Below are 22,256 nucleotides of genomic sequence, written 5' to 3' on the forward strand. Positions count from 1 at the left end.
TGTGTCCCGGTCGTCATTTGTATCCCGGTGTCCCGGTCTGTATATACATTCGTTTTTTAGTTTTGTTTTTCTCCTTTATTTTTTTCCTTTTTTCTTTTTTTTCTTTTTTAGTTTATTTAGATTTTTAGATTTTTTAGTTTTTTTATTAGTTTTTAGTTTTTTGTAGTTTTTACCATTTTTTTAGTTTTTTTAGTTTTTTTTTTTACTTATGTCCTGGTCGTCATTTATACTCCCTGTGTCCCGTTCGTCATTTGTGTCTCGGTGCTTTGTTGATTGCTAATTTATATTATATTTATATTTATATTTTTTATATTTATTAATATTTTTTTAGTTTTCTTTTTCTCGTATTTTTCAGTTTTTTCCTTTTTTTTAGTTTTTTCTTTTTTAGTTTTTAGTTTTTTTTGTTTTTTACCTTTTTTAGTTTTTTTAGTTTTTTTAGTTTTTTAGCTTTTTTAGTTTTTTTATTAGTTTTTAGTTTTTTTTTAGTTTTTGCCTTTTTTTAGTTTTTTCAGTTTTTTTTTAGTTTTTAGTTTTTTACCTTTTTTTAGTTTTTTTTAGTTTTTTAGCTTTTTTAGTTTTTTTTCTTTTTAGTTTTTTTTTGTAGTTTTTACCTTTTTTAGTTTTTTTTCTTCTTTTGTATTAGTGTGAAATAATTCAGACGTCATATGCGGACAAACACGACGTCACTCGACAGACAGACAGACAGACATAACCCACAAACAACTTATTTTTATATATATTTATTCATATTTTTTTAGTTTTCTTTTTCTCTTTTATTTTTCAGTTTTTTCCTTTTTTTAGTTTTTTCTTTTTTAGTTTTTAGTTTTTTTTAGTTTTTTACCTTTTTTTAGTTTTTTAGTTTTTTTAGTTTTTTAGCTTTTTTAGTTTTTTTATTAGTTTTTATTTTTTTTGTAGTTTTTGCCTTTTTTTTATTTTTTTCAGTTTTTTTTTAGTTATTAGATTTTTACCTTTTTTTAGTTTTTTTTTAGTTTTTTTTGTGAAATAATTCAGACGTCATATGCGAACAAACATGACGTCACCTGATCCATCCACAGATCCACACACAGACAACTTATTTTTATATATATAGATATATATATATATATATATATATATATATATATATATATATATATATATATATATATATATATATATATAAATTTACAAGAGCGATACAAATACTGACAAACACAAAGTCAGACACAAAGGCAGGGGGAGAGAGAGAGACCGACCAAATTTTTTTAACCAGTAATTTTTACAAAGAATATCTAAAATAATTTTGAAATACATCATGACAAAATATCTTTCAGTAACACTTAATTGAAGTACAATTCAATATCAGAAAGTATTTCCTAGCTCAATTTCACAACGAATAACACTATAAAATTATATGTTTATAAATACATAAAAACATTTAAAACACAGTTTGGTTACTTGCCAAAACTGGCTGTATGTTAGGTTTTTCTGGCCCCATTTTAGCCATTTATATTCTTAATTTATTAGGCTAAATTTCCAAGATTGATTGTTTATTAGCTTTTGCTGGTATTATTTTAGTCATTTTGTAAGTTTATTCCTAAAAGTTTCATTGGCTTAGTATAAAATAAATAGTATAAAGTATTTCAAAGTAATTAAGAACTCATTATTCTGTATCAGCAGATGGGGAGAGGGATTAAAAACTCGTAATTATCTTCTTGTGCCCTTCTTTGGGCCGTGGGTCCACTCATGAAGGTATTATTTTTCTAAAAATGTGGTTCAATTCTATTTTCTAGGGGTAAGGCTAAGAGGGTTAGTCCAAATTTCATGAATGAAGGATGGCAAGTTGCCAAAGATCGTGGTTCTTATCCATCCATCTCGGGCCAAACAAAAAGCTGGTCGTGTCCCAGGAGGTTATAAGGAAGAATTGAAGGAAATGGGAACTTTATGGGTGGAGTAATAACGAAGTTTTGAATAGATTAGAGGTGAAGTACAAGTGTGCGTATGTGTTGGCTTAAGTCGGGGGGGGGGTACATTGAGTTGTTAGTAGTACTTTCAGTAAAACAACATATATGAGAACTGGACCACTCCTGTATTCATCCTCTCTATTCTACCTGTATTTTTTTTTTATCTATGCATTTTCAGGTTGGCATACGGTCATGAACGAGGCTTAGTAGTTATAGACTTCATTCAGCGGACGGTCCTTTTGAATATGACGACCTCTGAATTATATAGTTCCATAGATCCTTACAATCGTCTTCCCAGATCACCAAAAAGGACAAATGAACTTTCAGGGGATGAAAAATGCCGGTCTCCCACTTTTGACTATGTAAGCATTTATGTACCTTTTTTCGATTGTTTTTGTCGATTAGACTTAACTAAGTCTTGTTTGTATTAGGCCAGTTTTTGCTCTTATTGATCTACTCCGAAGATTACATTTGAAAGTTGCTGTTACTATTTCTGAAAAAAAAAAAGATACAAAAGGGCTGTAGTTTTGCATAATTGTCTGTCGTCTGACAGACTCTATTGCTATTTTATCCAAATTTATTAGATATGTATTTATTATCTAATTCAAGTGTTTATGCTTGGAAACCCCTTGAACATTATTTATATTGAAGGGCTAGTTGAATTCTAGTCCGAATTCTGGATTTGAGTCTTCGGATCGTCAAAGAATTTTTAATATCAACAGTTATTCTGCCATGTATAATCTAACGTTCCACATCCCAAGTGCGGGTTAAAATGAAAAGTAGACAAAATATTTTATATTGAAGTTTAGCTTTTTTTTTTCCATTAATGACGATGTTCTTCGTCGTTTTTTAAATTTTGGAATCTTTTAAAAGTTGGTGCTAATTAAACATATATATAATATTGGAAGGTTCGTCTGAGTAGGTCTGAGGTATCATGATGATTTTCTTAAATAACGAGTTTTAGGTTTTTTTTCTAGTTTATGTTTTGTTGCTGCATATTTTGTTTGTTTTGTGTATGTAATATATATATATATATATATATATATATATATATATATATATATATATATATATATATATATATATATATATATATATATATATCATTTTTCCCTGTATATTACTTGCGTGATAAAATCATTTAAATTTCGTGACACCGCATCGTAATATAAATTGATACGTCCCCTTTAACAATCCAATTTTGTGATCCTGCTCGACGGAAACACTTTTTGTTTACGAGTCCGAATAACAGGTCAGTTTTTTCCATCAGATTTTTACAATTGGATTCTCGATGGAAATTGGAATTCTAGAATCCGATCGTCCAAGAAAAAGGCCACAGCATCAAAAATATCTTAACTTTAGTGTGCCTAAAATAAGGATTTGCCTTGTGTAATGAGTGTCATTTTGAGAAGGAAAGCTCGTAAATTTTTAGTTTGCAAGACTGAGAATATTCATGCAAGATTAAGCATATCGCATCGTATGTGTCCAATTTAACTATTTTATAGCTTGAACCTGTTCTGCATAAAATTTTAAATTATTATTTACTATATGATACGATTTAGAATAAAGTTTATCATTTAAAACTGAACCCGGTCTCAAGTTATAACTATTAATACTTCAGTCGACATATCATTCCATTTTTTGTATTATCATATCTACCTACGTTTTTAAAATACCTTTTTTTAGTGAAGGTTTTAAAATGGCTATTTTTTCTATTATCACGATTAGATTTTATGTTTTTAACTGCTTGAATTACTGCTATCCTAGGCATCAGTGTTCTTGTGTTCCAGTCGACATATCATTCCATTTTTTGTATTATCATACCTACCTACGTTTTTTAAAATACTTTTTTTAGTGAAGGTTTTAAAATGGCTATTTTTTCTATTACTACGATTAGATTTTATGTTTTTAACTGCTTGAATTACTGCTATCCTAGGCATCAGTGTTCTTATGTTCCAGTCAACATATCATTCCATTTTTTGTATTATCATACCTACCTACGTTTTTAAAATACTTTTTTTAGTGAAGGTTTTAAAATGGCTATTTTTTCTATTATCACGATTAGATTTTATGTTTTTAACTGCTTGAATTACTGCTATCCTAGGCATCAGTGTTCTTGTGTTCCAGCCGACATATCATTCCATTTTTTGTATTAGCATACCTACCTACTTTTTTAAAATATTTTTTTTAGTGAAGGTTTTAAAATGGCTATTTTTTCTATTATCACGATTCGATTTATGTTTTTAACTGCTTGAATTACTGCTATGCTAGGCATCAGTGTTCTTGTGTTCCAGTCGACATTTCATTCCATTTTTGTATTATCATACCTACCTACGTTTTTAAAATACTTTTTTTAGTGAAGGTTTTAAAATGGCTATTTTTTCTATTATTACGATTAGATTTTATGTTTTTAACTGCTAGAATTACTGCTATCCTAGGCATCAGTGTTCTTGTGTTCCAGGAGGCGCAATATTTATGTCTATCGTAGGCATCAGTGTTCTTGTGTTCCAGGAGGCGCAATATTTATTGTCTATCCTAGGCATCAGTGTTCTTGTGTTCCAGGAGGCGCAATATTTATGTCTATCGTAGGCATCAGTGTTCCAGGAGGCGCAATATTTATTTTCTATCCTAGGCATCAGTGTTCTTGTGTTCCAGGAGGCGCAATATTTATTGTCTATCCTAGGCATCAGTGTTCTTGTGTTCCAGGAGGCGCAATATTTACTGCCTATTCTAGGCATCAGTGTTCTTGTGTTCCAGGAGGCGCAATATTCGTTGTCCTAGAGCTCCATTTACATTTGCATCTTCTAATGATGTCTCTATTTCGAAACATCACTACTGCCATCGTGTTTTACCAGATAATATTTTCCTTTGATATTTATTCATTAACTCTAGAAATAGCTGGTTTTTGCCACTGATACCTTTTATACTTGATGTGAAACAAATTTTCAGCCAAATGTTTATCAAAGGGGGATCCTTATTTTGTATCTGGGATAAATTCTTCTGAAGTTTTTTATTCGTCCTTACCACGTCGACTAAGTCTCTGGGTAGTGTATTAAAGCTTTTCCCTTATCATTCGGCATTTTGTTTTCCCACAATCATGCTATAATAGCCCATTGGGGTAACTCTGCTATGAGCTGTCATATCTAAGAACAAAATAGTGTACTCGAAATAAAATATTCCAGTAGAATTCAAGTCAAAAATATGCAGGTGATCGCTTTTTTGTTGAATACTCTCTCTGCAGGGATTTGAATAAATACAAAATTCTCCTTAGCATAATATCCACCTTCTGCTTATTAAGTTTTACAATAATTTTATTATTTTCTATTTCTCCATTAAAGTCACTGTTTATTAAAAAAAAAGGAAAGAAAAAAAACACGAAAGTTATATTCTATGAATCAGTGTTTTATTCCCACCACTCAAGTAACTTCATTTTACTTTTTTTCCCTAAAGAAAGCTCTCCACATACAGGATTGTCTAAATCCCTGGCAAGTCTATATTAAATTATATATGACAGTAGATAAACAATTAATTCTTAATCCTTTTTTTACAATTGGAAAACGTAGTGACAATGAAAAATATTTTACAGCTTTCCAGATATGAATGTTTGTTGTTAGCATTATTCATGTACCTTTCATGTCTTGTTATTAATTACAAAAAAAAAGAAGTTATTTCCTTGGAACAGTTTCTTTTCTGACTAATATTTTTCCAATGGAGTGAATAATTTGTGAAAAAAAAATTGATGAAAACTCAAGAACCTCATTAATATGGGGAGGGGGGTATGGTGTTACCTCCAAAAAATACATCTATTTACAACAGTATGTAGTAACACTTGAAACTAAAAAAAATAGTTACTTGATAAAGAAAAACATAAAAGTTCATGTACATTCAGGCAACCGTGTCTAAACTGTCAAATGATAAATTAGTTAATTATGTTAATTAATATGTTTATCTAAATACTAGGAGTAAAGTCTTTCGACTGAAAGGAACTAAAAAAGTCCTTTAACCGAATTACGGAAATAGCTTTACCCGGATTGTTTGCGTACATAATTCAGTTATTATGTAAATAACTTAAATAGAATATGTTTGTTTGCGTAAATAACTTAATTGTTTGCATAAATAACTGAATAACTGAATTGTGTAAATAAATGGAATGAAATACTTAAATAACTGAATTTGTGCACGAGAAACTGAAATGAAATACAATTATGTTTTGCAGGTTTTTGCTCGCAGACATGAGTTCTAGATTTCCCCAATTTTATCACTGCAAATTTCATTTTTAACTGTACTATGATAAAATAGTTTATATTCCAGCAATTTAAAGGTTTATCCGTTGTTGTATAATGTCATTTTATTTTGATTTATTAGTAGAAAAACGGTATTGTCGTTTATTCTGTATTTATCGAATAGTTCGATGTCGATGTTTTACTTGACAAATGCAATCATTATCCAAAAAAAGGAATTTATACTCAGTATCTGTAAATGATACCGAAAGAAAAAAGTTTCAATGCTGGACCTGAACCCGTGACCATGTGATCCAAGAAAAAAAGTTTTTTTTCGTAAAGTTTTTGAACATATCCATTTATCTTATTATACATAATTGCATGAAAATGTGTTTTGTTTTTCTAAGCTGAATTCCAATAGTACTGCTACTACTACTGCCACTAACAATTCATCGCAACACCAAATCGCCTGAGCCCAACACAGCTACGCAGACTCATCATCTATTCCAATCTATTCAGAGACTCCCTCTTTACACCCTCCCAAAAAGTTCGTATTTTCCTTAATTTTTTTCTTACGACATCATTCCACCCCATTCAGGGACGACCTGATTTTGTTTGGCCCTAGGCGGTTAGCCAGTGAGGATAATCTTTTGCAATCTGTCATCCGTCACTCGCAGAACGTGTCCTAGGCATCTCATCGTTACAGCCCCAAAAAGCGGTATTGAACCGCATTTTTTCCTCATCTTACGGTTTGAGACGGTCATTGATCAGAAGGATTGACCTAGACGGTCAGTCAGTCGGGTACCCGAAACAATTTGCAGGCAATTTCAGGAAAAGTTTTAGCAAATCCTCCTCCGTTTTTTGGAGCACCCACACTTCAGAATTTTCAATTCGAATATACCCTTTCTTTCTTGTAATAAGAGACATTTATCTATTTAAACATTTATCAATCAGTTTTGTACTTCCCGCCTCCCTGAAAGTGCAATTTATGCATGAGATTAAATAAAATAAAACAGTTTTTTTTCAACTGACAGTAAGGAGCACCATTAAAACTTAAAACGAACAGAAATTATTACGTATATGAGGTAGATTGCCTCTACTCAACACCTCGCTCTTCACGCTAAAGTTTTTTGGCACTTAAAAAGTTACTTATTTTTCTAATTAAACGATATTTGTGTTTTGGGGGTCGTTTTTAAGAACTGGGACAAAATTTTTACTTTAGAGTAAAGAGCGAGGTGTTGAGGAGGGGCAACCCCCCTCATATACGTAATAATTTTTGTTTGTTTTAAGTTTTAATATTGCTCCTTACTTTTAGTTGAAAAATTTAGTTTTTCTTTATTTAATTTCTGGTCGTTTTTTATCCAGCTCCACCTCCGCTGAAAAATCTCCCTACCGACGGAAAAATTATCTGGATAATCTAATCCTGGCGAAAATCTACCTCGGACAATTACCCCTAACATCTCCACGCGTAAAATTGTGTTGGTAAAGAGAAAGCAAGACATGTAAACAAATTTCGTATAGGAATTCCGGGAAATTCCCCCAGTATAAAGTTTCCCCCTGAAAAGTTCAACCCCTGGAGACTTACCTCTCCATAAAAAATCACCCTCGTGCAAAACCCGCCCAGAAATTTGTCCTTCTCTCCCCACCCAAAAAATGTATATATACTTCCCAATAACAAGTACTATATGTAAACAATGGGACCTCTGACCAGGGACTGTGGGGGGTCATGTTATCTCCAAAGACATAGCTATTGGGTCTTTCAACTATGCTGAAAGAAATGCCTATCCAAAAATTTTGATCAGATGATTTTGAGAGAAAAGTGGCGTGAGAGGGGTCGAGTTGCCCTCCAATTTCTTTTGTCACTTAAACAAGAGCACAAGAACTTTTCATTTCCGTTAGATGAACCCTTGCCCAACGTTCTAGGGCAACTGACCTGATACGGTCATCTTTGGGAAAAAAACAACAACAAATTAACACGTATCCGTGATCTTTCTTCTGGGAATAAATTCAAATTCCACATTTTTGCAGATAGGACTTTAAAACCTCTACAATAGTCTGATATGCTGAATATGATGGTGTGATTTTCATAAACACTATAATACTTTTAGGGAGTGTTTACCCCTTTTTTTCAAAATTCAGCCAAATTTTCTCGGGCTCGTAACCTTTGATGGTTAACACTAAATTTAATGAAACTTATATATTTGAAATCACCATAAGAATTCAATTATTTTGACATATTTATTGGTATCAAAATTCCGTTTTCTAGAGGTTTGGTTACTATAGAGCCGGGTCGCTCCTTACTTACAGTTCGTTACCACGAACTGTTTAATTAGTGTCATACACTTAAGTTTTTTTTTTCTCATGCTATAATTCTATGCATCAACGTGGAAAATTTACATTATAATTTTTTTTACTTGAGTTCTTTTTTTTTAGATTTAGAACAATTTATTTAACAAATATTTTCAAAGAAAATAAAAATATTATTAAAACTAAAACATGCGGAAAAATAATTATATAGGTTTCTAAATAAGTAGGAACCTATAAAAAATAGGTTTCTAAATATAAATAAAATGAAATATAATAAAATATACATAAATCAATAATTGTGTATAAATATATAATATATAAATAATTAAGTAAATATACAAATATATAATATAGAAATAAATATCCATAAATATATAATAAACAAATAAATAAAAAAAATATGCAAATATATAATATTTAAACTAATGAAATAAATATAAAAATATATAATATATAAATAAATAAACTAAATTTATATTAATCTATAAATAAGTAAAATATAAATTAAGAGGGGGTCCATTAATCCATAACACCCACTAATAGCTAGAATTCGGTTTGCTCTCCATTGAAAACGGGAAAGAGTTTTAGTTATAAAATAAAAACACTAATCATAAAACACAACACACTAATCTAGTTCACAGTAAACATTAATCAAGACATAAAATGCTAATCTTGTTATCCATATCTTGTAATCCATAACACCCACTAATAGCTAGAATTCGGTTTGCTCTCCATTGAAAACGGGAAAGAGTTTTAGTTATAAAATAAAAACACTAATCATAAAACACAACACACTAATCTAGTTCACAGTAAACATTAATCAAGACATAAAATGCTAATCTTGTTAAAATATAAATTAAGAGTGGGTCCATTAATCCATAACACCCACTAATAGCTAGAATTCGGTTTGCTCTCCATTGAAAACGGGAAAGAGTTTTAGTTATAAAATAAAAACACTAATCATAAAACACAACACACTAATCTAGTTCACAGTAAACATTAATCAAGACATAAAATGCTAATCTTGTTCACAGGCCAAAACAAAACCCTTAAATTTGAACTATTTGGTTTGGTATATGACAGTAAGTAAATATGTATGAGAATAAGTAAACAGTTAACTATTGTTCCATTCGCAGGAAATCACTAGTATATATTTTATTTATTTATTTATCATCCCGGGAAAATTGTGTATTTCTCCTTACAAGTTCCCGTTGTTTTCCAAAATCTTGGAAATATTTTCCTTTTTGGATGTTCACTTAAAAATTTACATGTTCAATTGCAATATGAGTTCCTCTTGATATATTAATTTTTGTGTGGAAACAATAGACGATTATTTCATTTTGAAGTTTTAATCTTTTTTTTTTTTTTTGAGATATGCCAGTATATAAACAATGTTTGAAAATAAGTGAAGAGCGAAATATTATTCCCGGAAAAACTATCAACGACAGGGAATATTTGCACGTTTTTGGTAATTAACATGCATTCTGTATATTCTTAGTATCTCTAATACAGATTTTATTTGTTCAATCATATAGTTAATCAATGCTTGAACAATAATCATGGAAAAACTGTATTCTATTTTCTTACTAGTTTGCATTCTTTTCCAAAATCTTGGAAAGATTTTCTTTTGAGATTTTGACTTAAATTTACATTTCCCGCATGAGTTCCTCTTGAAATATTAATTATTTTGTGTGGAAATAGAAAAAAATGGATGATTATTTCGTTCTGAAATATTAATTTTGAATTATTGTTTTGATATATGACAATAAATTAACAATGTTTGACACAAGTTAAAGAGTGAGCCATTGTTCGATTTCCTTGAAACACCATGACAACAGGCAATATTTGCGCTTTTTGGTCAAACGTATAGAGTGTAATTTCTTAATATCATTAATACATATTTTTTTCTTTTATTTATAATCATAAAAAAAATGTTTTTTTTTACAAGTTCCCATTGCTTTCCAAAATCTTACTTTTGTGCTTTGTGGGATAATTATCGCAATTCTTTTTATTTTTTATTATTATTTTATTTTATTATTTTCCAAATGCATTTCATTTTCCGTCGTTTTCTTCTCCCCTTTTAATTTCCTTGTGTTATTTAATTTCCTTGGATAATTAATGCAAGGCTTTTTATTTTGTCTCCAAATGTATTTCATTTTCCGTTGTTTTCTTCTTCCCTTTTAATTTTCCTGTGTTTTATGGTTTTCTTGGATAATTATAGCAATTCTTTTTACTTCGATTCAAAATGCATTTCATTTTCCGTTTTTTTTTTTGCCCTTTTAATTTCCTTGTGTTATTTGATTTCCTTGGATAATTATAGGAAGTCTTTTTTAGCTGCAAGAAAGGAGCGACATTAAAACTTAAAACGAACAGAAATTATTCCGTATATTAAAAGGGTTGTCCCCTCCTCAACACCTTGCTCTTTAGGCTAAAGTTTGACTTTTTGTTACAACTCTACTTTTAAAACAATAAAAAACTTTAGCGTAAAGAGCGAGGTGTTGAGGAGGGGACAACCCCTTTAATATATAAAATAATTTCTGTTTGTTTTAAGTTTTAATCTCGCTCCTTTCTTGCAGTAAAAAAAACTTGTTTTTTTATTTAATTTTTGAATGTTTTTGAATTAATGGCTGTTTAGATTTGGCTCACCGCACTTGAATAATTAAAACGAAATTTGCATATTAATTTATTTTTTTTGCTAAATGGCTTTCTCATAGTTTTGATCGGACGATTTTGATAAAAAAAAACTTTGGGGAAGGAGGCCTAGCTGCCCTCCAATTTTTGATTACTTAAAAACGCAACTAGATTTTTTTTTTACCAAAATTTTTGTTAGCAATAAACACAAAAAAACACAAATAAAACTTAAAACGAACAGAAATTATTACGCATATGAGGAATTCACCTTCTCCTAATACTTGACTCTTTACGCTGAAGTGATTTTATTAATATCAACTATTTTTCTACGGCCTTTGTGATTCAGGGGTCAGTCTTGAGGAATTAGGACAAAATTTAAGCTTTAGAGTAAAGAGCGAGGTATTGACGAGGTGGGAACCCCCTCATATACGTGATAAAAACATACGAATATAGAAGTTCGTTGCGTCTGTTAATTCGTAACTTATGTTTATTTTTACCAATAAAGATATTCGTAAAAAATTAAAAGTTTTAGTTGCCCTTTAAATAACCAAACAATTGGAGGGTAACTAGGCCTACTCCCTCGCTCCTTTTTTCTCAAAATCGTCCGATCAAAACTGTGAGAAAGCCATTTAGCCATAAAAATAAATTAATGCTCAAAATTTGTTTTAATTATTCATGCGCGGAGAGCCAAAATCAAAACATGCATTAGTTCAAAAACGTTCAGAAATTAAATAGAAAAAACAAGGTTTTTTTAAACTGAAAGTAAGAAGTGATATTAAAACTGAAAACGAACAGAAATTACTCCGTATATGAAAGGGCTGTTCCCTCCTCAACGCCCCGCTCTTCACGCTAAAGTTTTTACTATTTTAAAAGGTAGAGTTGAGAGAAAGAGTCAAACTTTTGCGTGAAGAGCGAGGCGTTGAGGAGGGAACAGCCCTTTCATATACGGAGTAATTTCTGTCCGTTTTAAGTCTTAATATCGCTCCTGACTTTCAGTTAAAAAAAAACTTTTTTTATTGAATTTCACACTACGTCGTAAAACTCATTCGTAAGTAGACTCGAGCTCTACAAAAGAATTATACGTTACATAAGTTTATGCTACGCCATAGAAAATTAATGTAGCAGCAACAAGATGGAATCATCCATCCAGTCCGCATTATTATTTATTAATATTTTGCATACATTGATTGTAATGATTTTAGACAATGATTATGACGGTTTTAGGAATTTTTACCTTAATTTAGTTTGAAAAGACCAGTTCAAGTGTGAAAGATTGTTTTTAGATTAGCATAACTCTACCACGTGGCATGGAAAATTACGTACGTAGTGGGAATGCTGATTTACAGCTAATAGTGAAGTAGATTTTTAGGGTTTTTTTTTTGAAAATTCGTTTCCACTTACCGAGTGTTTGGCAAAAATATATTCGTTCGAGATTTTTAAGCTTTTTCTGCAGGTAAAAATTGAAAAAGAAACGAATTTAAATAGAAAAAAATTCTTTTACTCCTGTACTGTTCCACTCTGTACATGGAGCTGAACTCTACAATATACATTGACTTTTTAATACTCATTTGGTATAACGGACTCTGTTCCACCAGACTGTTCATTTGAAAGCTATAAAATTTTATTTTGATTTTATTAACTGTTTCTGCAAATATAGACCGGAGAACAGAAATGTCGATCTCGTACTTTTATCCTTTATTTTTAATCCTTTTTTGTTTCCTATTGCCTTATACATATGCCTCCTTGCCTTATACAACAATATAATGCTATAAATATTACAAGATGCTTGAAAGGGAAGCTATTTAATTCTCATCAAAGGTCCTTAATGACCAAGAATATCACTTAACATTTACCAACAGTTACTAGGAGAAATATCTTAGAAAAAGTTTTCGAATCATTAGCAGATAATTGCAAGAAGTATTTCTACTGTGAAAAAAAGCTATATATTGATTTCTCTTAGAAACATGTTTTTCCAGACCACTCCAATGAGCATTTAAAGAGATGAAAGGGAAACTCCAGAATTCTTGTAAGAAATTATATGCTATTCCCTAAGTGTTTATTTTGCTTGATTAAAAAGTTCTTCATTTGGGGAAATTGTAGTTGAAGCAAAATAAGGTTCTTGATTAATCCAAGAAAATAAGGTTTTATTGCTTTTCTTAATTGTATTTTTAGCTTTATTCACCCACGTGGTGTAGATGATTTAATTTTGTTCCCTTTTTTCACTTCAATTAATTGGAGATACTATTTATCCACCCCTTGTATTTAATCGTTGACAAATAAGACTATGAAACATGTAATGCCATTTAGTTCTCTCACCCGCTCCCCAAAAATCAGGTACCTGTACTTGTAAGCATTTCTCTGAAAACTCTGGACGGATTTAAAAAGGAAATTTTCGAAGAAATCCTATGAAGAACGCAAAACACGTAAAGGTGTTTAAAACTAAAATGTAACTTTTAGTATAATATTCGTCCAAACAAATCTCATGAGTCTCCCGCCCACAACTTAGACGCTTGATCTAGAATCGGGGTGGTAACTTCCTCCCACGGCTGTTTCCCAGATTTTTATTGGGGAGTCAAATGTGGAAAGTGCCATTTTTACTGAAACGACCAGCTTTTATATCATTTTCCCCATTTATGGGGACTTTAAAGGTGGGCACTAACCTCCCCCTCTCAAACTCTGTGTAGCTTTCTATGTTATTCCTAAAAAATATGTCAATACTTTTTTCAAAGTCGGGGATTTATTTGTTTTTTGTGAGTAGTACAGTTTTACATAGGTTGTCATTGTACGATAGAAAGCATCCGAGAGCGAAACAATCTCGTTATAAAAATGCAGTTTTCAACAAAATTAAGCTGGAATTAAAGTGAATACATCAGTTGATGCCATACTTTATGCTCTTTCATAATTAAAATAATTCTTTGGGAAACTGTATTTTGAGCCCTTAAAAGGCTAAAAAGGCTCAAAATAGCCTATTGTAACTAAATGTTCAAAAATGTTTTTAAAAGAAAACTGACTTGCTAGAAAAAATTGGCATTTAAATTTTATTCAGTAAAGGTAAATTATTATTTGTATTAGTCTTAATAGTAAAATATTATTATGAAAACAAATCTGCAGAAATTTATAAAAAGAGCTAGAAACTCTTCAAAAAAGATGTCAGTTTTGCTGTGATGTCGTTTTCGAGGATTTTCGGGCTCTTTTTGAAAATTAAGTTAGGTTATAGCACCTTTAAGGGCACAAAATTTCATTTCCCTCCTCAGAATCTACCAATTACATTATATTTGCCAATCTCGTTGCTACCTAACCTTGTTAACCTTAGCTACATTTGTAAATTTTTCTTAACGCATTCCTTTCAAGAGCGTTTACTGGTTCTATTGATTTTTGTTATTTTTTTTAGTAATTTCTCTAGTCTTCTTGATACCTTTTACATGAATTTATTTCATTCTTTAGCCAGTCAGTAGCAAACCAGCTGTGAACAAAGGTTCCACTCAAAGTGAAATTAACCGTGACGAAAAAGAGGCTGTGGAACAGTTCGATGACTTCGAAGTAATCGAAGTCCCGGAAAAACAGGAAGAGAAAGCAAAAAAGAAACATTCATCAAAAAGCTCTGAATTGAAACGAAAATTGACGATAATAGATATGAAATTCAAAGAGATTTGGAATAACAGCACAGAGCAAAAAGAAGGAGCTGAAAGTCCCAGCACGCCGTCAGCTCCTTCAGAAACTGTAGGGATGGCTACTAGTCAATCAACTAATTTTGGCGAAAAACAAGAACTGCCAAAACCGTTTCGGCGTACTCAGACTGACCCACTAAACAAGCAACATTGTACGAAACCACCCACTGCACCATCTCCTTCCGAAAGTAAGCCAATCCCTCCGCCACGTAGGAGCGGAAGTCTTCCTGTTCGTCCAAAAGATTTGGCTCTTGAAAAGAATATTGATAGAAGAAAAAAGGGTACATCAGAGTATCAGTTTATAATCCAAGATTTGCGAGAGGGCGGTGACTCAAATGAAAGTTCAGGCATTTTCAAAGGTTTGGCTAAAAAATTCAGTAAGTCACACACGATTGAGGTTTAGTTTAGTTTGGGTGATGTCTTTTGTCTTACTAACCTTTTGTCTCTGCTTTACCGCTGGGAGTGGTCTTTCTTATAAATGTCTTCTGTTAAGTTCGAAAGAAGCGTATGTTCAGCGACGTTTTAGGATGTTTTGAGGGATTGTTGCCATGGTTGGGAAAGGATTTCTTTTGTTTTTATTCTATAAAAAGATTTAACCGTGGGATGGAGGGGGGGGGTTATTAGACTCATAAAGTAGTAAATTCTTAAAGACATTGGGTGTTAGCTTCTATCTTGAATATAAAATCAGTTTGTTAATAAGTTTGACTTTCCGTTGAAACTTAATAGTCAATAACACAGTTTTTTAAGCATTTATTTCTTGTTTTTATTTATCACTATGATAAAACATTTATGAGCATACACTCTTATGCTTCAAATCCAAAGAAAATAAAGCTTATTTTTTAAGCCGTTTTCGTGAGCGTCGCTGAATTGAAACTGCATTTAATATGTAATGATATTGAACATGGTATACACAAGCGGAAACATTACAGTCCTTATCGGGAAGCTGTGACAATTTTGTGTGTGATCACCAAGCAATAAAACTGATTTATCACCCACTCCTTATGAATAGAAAGCTTTTGTGTCATGTTGTTTGTATCTGCCTAAAAAAGTTTTCAATTCCCCTCACCTCGTAACAGGCTCTCACGGATTACATTGCCATAAAAATTGTAATAGCCATCAACAAAAGCCGTATCTGTGGGGATTTTCTGGGTTTGAATCGCTCCCCCTTGAAATTTGTGTCTGACTCGCAAATACATAGCAAAATCCATATAAACAAGTTTTTGATGGTTTTTATAAAGTTATTTTTATATACCCCCTGAACTACCCCCCCCCCCCGAAGAAAAGTTCTGGATGTGCCCTTACAATGAAAAAAATCTTTTAAAGGACTATTGACTCCCCACTATGTCCGGCTGCTTCAATCTAGCTGCTCTTCAATCAGGTACTCTATGTTTTATGCGTAGTATAAAGGGTGCTCACAAAATTGTTTGTTTTAATAAAATAATAACAACTTAATGTCTTCAGTTGGACCGAAGCACGTCTTAAAACTTAATGGTTGTATCGATTATCAAAGCTGTCATTGAGCCTTTCTATTAATAACAGAGTAACTTCATCTTTGTTTGGAAAATCATTGATAGTTTGTCCACTATAGTTAACTTGCCCACTGAGGAGAAGAGTTTTTTCTGAGACTTATCCAAAGGGTTCCCTGTTCTCTTCGTAATATCTGTAAATTGTGACTCAAAGACACTGTTTTATTTTGACACTTCCCCTCTCTCCCTAAGTGTCGAACCTATGTATGTACTAAATTCATTCCTCATGCTCTTGTTGTGGATATCTTGCGCTGTTATCGCTTCTTTTCTTGGTGAAGATGCAACGGGGGAACGTATATCTGTATAAACAGTTAATCAAAGTCATTTCAATTTTTTTGGTAATGTAGATCCTATAGTCCAGAATTTTTTAACCTTTTTACGGCTCTGAACCGGTAGAAAGTGGGTAAATGTTATGTGGACAGAGTTGATCTGCGGGTAATTCTGCGAAAATTCAACTGTTTGCACACCCACTACTGGTAGAAGAACAAGATGAAACAGTTTAACCCTCTGCTTAGTTCTGAATGCACTCATATGTTTTATCCTCAGGCACCAAGTCGTCAGACTGGACAGGGCAACACTGACTCGTATGCCTCGTCGGTGATAAAGAGAGCCGAAACAATTCGACGATCCCGCTCTCAAGGTAGCCTTGCATGATCTGTAGCTTGTCTTGCATGCTAATTTTGGACATACTTCATTTCCTTTCTTCTTTTCTTAATTTACTTTTAGTACATTACTTCAGATGAGTTACATATTATAACTGAGCCAGAGGCGGTTTTAGGGGAGGGATAGAGAGGATACTTGCCCCCTGGCGCAGAAATTTTAGGGGTTCAAAATTTCGAATAAAAAATATAGTGGTTCTAATGTGATTTCTGAAATTTTATTTTCATTAAAATAAACTAAAGGAGTAGTTGATAAAGTAAAAATAAATAATAGAATATTAACTAATAAAATTAAAATAAGTAAAAAATAATAATTATTGTTATTTACTATATATTATTAACTTAACTTAATTATTAATGGGATTAAAATTAAATAATTTAAATAATAAATTAAAAATAATTAAAAATAAATCGTTATTTAATTAATAAATTGAAAGTGACCTTGCTAACAAATGAAAATTTTATAAAAATTTTGCCTAAGACAAATTTTTAAAAAAAATTTTGTAAGAGACAGGGGGATGGGGAAGGAGCTAATCAAAAATTTTGCCCTGGGGGCAAGAAGGGCCAGAGCCTCTACTAAACTGAACGCCTGTTTCATGATGATCTTGATTAGTCTTTGAATTTTCCGTAATTTAAATTTTTCATATTTATCGACACTTATCTGAAAGTTTCCCTTTAAGTTCAAACTGAGAGTAGAGATAGATTTATACCTACTAGAGCCACGTTCATGGTATTACAAGGACTCGTGAGCAAGGTAAAGGGCCTAGTATGAAATTCGAGCATTACCATTTAGGGGTACTTAAACTAAATTGGTGCTCCTGTACTTTCTGTATCTCAGTGTTGAGGTTCCATTGGATTCATACTCACAGACTCTTTGATTAATCGTCTCTGGTTAACAGGGCTCTTCAAAAAGAGGTAGATGGCATTTTTTTTTTAAACATTAGCATTCAGTCATAGGAAATTTGCTTCAGTAATATTACTGGAGTCTATTATATTTCAAGTCCATTATGTGTGGAATTCAGGGCCAAATTGAATAGGTGCGGGGCCTGATTGTATTTTTAGGCCGGGCCCTCTCTATATATTAAATATTTACATAAAATATACTTGTATAGTAGTTTACGGACGTAAAGTAGTGTACGACCCTATTGAAAAATCACTTTAATGTAGGAATATCCTGCTTAAATTACAAAAAAAAGTTATGTTAACTTTTGCGGGTTTCGGTTTTCTGCATTATAAAGTACATATTATATGATATTAACACATTAATAAATCTCATCGAAAAATGCAAACTTATAATTAATATATTTTTAGTTATTTGAGCAACTCATAATTTATCCCTTATCGTTAAAAACAATTTGCTTTTATTTTAGATATTTTTTCTTTTTGATGATACCGCGGGACTGATTCAAATACTGGACTCAAATAAAGTGCCGCCAAATTATCTCAGATCTTGAAATTTTCTTTCGTTTTTTAGGTGGTTTTTTTTACCGAAATAGCTTCCTCGAAATAAGTACATATAATATCAAACAGGAATGCATATTACTTCTGTTTTCTTCAAAAAAAATGTTTTGAATTAATGTATCCCAATTTTATGGTAGTCTGGTCAAGAAAAAAACGTGGAATATATTTTTATCTATTTCTGTTTTATTTTATTTACTCGTATATGTCTTTTTTCCATTAAAGAAAATTACGCATGTAAAACTTAGTCAGTCAGACTTATTTCTTAATGGAATAAACGGTAAATAGTGATATTATCTCAGCACAAGTCGTTTTTAAAGTAAAAAAATGCAAAAAAACATTTTTCGCCCCTTGTACTCGTCTTAGGTCTGTTTAAATATGAGATCTTTTTTGGCTTTTTGCCAAAAAAAAACAGATTCTCTGGGATTTTGAGGTTTTGAGATTCTCTGAGAAACAAAAAATATAAAATTCTCTGAGGTTTTTCTTTTGGATTTTTAAAATATTGAGTTTTAGGAGAGTAGCGCATCCTTGTCAGTGTTGCCAAGCACATACTTGTCAGTGTTGCCACGTCACATAACAGATCGAATAACGAAAAGAAATCAAAATAAATTATCAATTCAAACTTAAAACATGTAGAAATTACCACAAATAGGATTAGGGTTCCACCTATACGCGCCAGGCTAGAACGTTATCGCATAAACGCCTAAAAAAGGTATCCTCTTTTTCTTTCTTTTTATTCAAGTTTCAAACCATTATGACTATTTTATTTATTTTATTTAAACGTGTTTTGAATATTATAAAATATAAGATATTATGTTATACAGTTAAATGTATTGAAAGCCAAAGGGAAACACAAAATCTTAAAATAAAATCTACTCAAAAGCCTTTCTCTGAATAAGGTCTGAGACACCCAAGGTGGTGCTCTTTGGGATCTATAATCAGAGTAGATATCTGATAATTCCTAGAATGGAGGGCACCTGAAGTCAGGTAGTATTTTGCTAATTCTGACACCATGGGAAACAAAATAAAAAAAATTTATATTTTCCTGCGCAGGAAAGCTGGGTATCACTCTACGCGGCAGAAACCGTCTAACGCTCGGCTCGATCATTCTACCTTGCAAGTCTTGCGTCATATTCACCACCGTGTATGGATGCACGCTGTACGCTCGTGCTCCGAAGAGGTTGTTTGTATCACTCCAATATATTCAGAATATGGCTAATAGGGCAATTTCAGTCATTCCCCATGACTCTCTCCAGTCTGTTAGTGAGAGGTTTGATGAAGCTTTGATGGCTGTTTTCTACAAGTAAATAAATTCAGGTGTCTCGTAATATGTTCCCAATTGTCCAACCGACAAGACATACATGAAAGCACACAGCTCGGTCAAATTATCTTGAGGCGGGCAAGCTGAGAGCAGAGTATTTGAAGAACATTTTAATTCGACATTGCCCTTGTCCTTCAATCTGGAATGATCTTCCAGGGGAAGTTGTCCCGAAAAGTTTCTCTATTGCTTCATTCAAAAGCATATTCAAAATTCACATGAAACCTAGATAAAAGACTAACGGCAAATCAGGTATCTAGTTATACCTGTCGCCGCGAATCTAAGAATAAAAAAACGTATCATTTGATGGTATCTCCCTATATATAAGGTAGTGGCCAGATGTTTTCTAGTTTCGGGACCCAAAGGAGTATATCCAAATGTTTCTCTCTGTATGAACAGAAGGTGGAGGGGGGGTAGATGGCCCCTCCACTATGACCTCAATGACCTCTTACAAAAAGTGCAAAATTTGGGCCTAATATACTATCAATTATATTTGTATAAAATACTTCAAGTTCCTCCCCCTCCCCTCTCCACCCTATTTTTGTTAACTCTTGTGACTCTACGCCTTTTTTACTCTTCAGGGTTGTAGGTAGTTTATTAGCAAATATCTAACGCAATTTCTCTTCTGCGCACACAAGGAGGAATTACAATGCTATTTTACATTATATTGTTCATTGCCCTGAGCATCCTAATTGGCAAGTAATGGTCTTGCTTGTACAAGTATTCCTTAACGGGTAACATTATGATCTCTATATACTCGTTTAATTTTTTAGGAATCTTCATTATAAATTGGCAGACCTGGTTTACGGTACGTTTAAATTTCAAATTTAAAGAAATTAGCAAACTTCTGCCCCGATTTAAACTAAAAGATACCCTACCGAGACATCAAAAACTGCCCTCAGTTTTGCCTGAAGTCAGAGGTGCCATTGGGGGGGGGCAAATGCCCACCCCAGGTTTTCCAGGGGGGCCCATGCTTCCATCACAAAGGGCCCTTTTCCGACCATAATTATCAATTATGTCCAACATAATCCATTCTGTTCAAATGATTTGAACTAACTGCACGCCTATTAGCCAAAGAGCGTAATTACCTGACGACCCTTGGGGTAATTATGCTATTTGCTATTAATCATTGTAAACTTTGAAAGTAGGTTAGATTCATAATAAAAGTCTGAAGTTCCGTCAAATGCCCCATGCCCACCCCAAGATTTGGCCCAAATGGCGCCTCTGCCTGAAGTTCAAGCGTAAAAACAGTAACTACATCCTTTTCTCTGAGCTGATGCTTTGTTAACAAATGTACCTATTTGTTTATTTACATGGGCCAACCGTCTATTTCAAAACAACCAGAATTAGTGCATTTCAATCCTTTAAAAAAAAATTTCTTAAAGATTGAAGCTCCTAATATGTGTATAGATATTGGCAGAAATCTTCATCAGTATCACAGCCAAATATACCCAGGTTTGTCCTTAATACTGATTAAATAAAAAAAAATCAAGTTTTTTTTAAACTGAAAGTAAGGAGCGACATTAAACTTAAAAGGAACAGAAATTACCCCGTATATGAAAGGGGCTGTACCCTCTTCAACGCCCTCGCTCTTTGCGCTAAAGTTTAACCCTTTCTCTCAACTCTACTTTTTAAAACAGTAAAAACTTTTGAACCGGGTCGATCCTTACTACAGTTCGTTACCACGAACTGTTTGATCAGTGTGGTAAATTTACAAAAATATGCTTATGGACGGGGTTCTAAATATAAAGGTTGAAGCACATTTTGTGTGTTTTTTTAGTTGTCTCAAAGAAAGTACAAGAAAAGGTTTTTTTTATAAAAAGAAAATACCCCCAGAACAGTTATTTGGCAAAATCCAGGTGGTAAAAAGATTTGGGGACAAAAGCCGCATCCCTTCCCTCCCTCCCCAGATTGTTTCTAATAATCTTTTTCATCATATGGCTTTGATAAGCAGTTTGCGTGGATCTCTCTCCAATTCTTCACCGCTGATCTTGACAGCCCCCACTTAAAATGAAATAATAAAGTAAAGGGGTAAAGTATATTAATTTTGGCATGTTAGACTCATATAGGCTAATTCAAACGGTAAAATTAGCTTTTGAATGTTTCCCTTAGAACATATCTTAATTTTTCCAATTGCATTCCAATATTTTGTAACTCCTTTGACTAATATTAATTTGATCTGTTTAGCTATTATATTTGGTGTAATATAGTCTTTTCTGGAGATGTCTTTGAAATCTAATGTTTGGTTTAATGTCGTTATCTTCGATGAATTCATTGATAAAGTAAAAAAAAAACTAAAAAAAAAAACTAAAATCATGCAGTAATATAGACAAAGAGTTAGTAACATGGGTATGAGTCATGATTCACAGTTGCAGAACAACAAAAGAATTTAGCGACTCTCATTCCTCCTCCTCCACAAAGTTAGAGTTGATCTTAGACTCACAGAGGGATAGTCATGACATTGCATGTTACGTCCCTTTAAGTCTGCCGACGTCCAACAATTACTTTTCGTAGATGCCCTTGTGA

At 32.2% G+C, this 22,256-nt stretch overlaps 1 protein-coding gene across 1 annotated transcript in view; it reads left to right on the top strand.

Annotated features, from left to right (window-relative positions):
- The window catches only part of LOC136039490 (syntaxin-binding protein 5-like), a gene marked incomplete in the record, with an annotated part of 340,696 nt that overhangs the window by 194,085 nt on the left and 124,355 nt on the right, over positions 1 to 22,256 (top strand). Inside the window, 2 exon segments of the mRNA XM_065723280.1 lie at positions 2,122 to 2,305; positions 14,546 to 15,146. Coding sequence (XP_065579352.1) covers positions 2,122 to 2,305; positions 14,546 to 15,146 — 785 coding nt within the window.

Source organism: Artemia franciscana, chromosome 19, assembly GCF_032884065.1.
Source record: "Artemia franciscana chromosome 19, ASM3288406v1, whole genome shotgun sequence".
Taxonomy (NCBI): Eukaryota; Metazoa; Arthropoda; class Branchiopoda; order Anostraca; family Artemiidae; genus Artemia; species Artemia franciscana.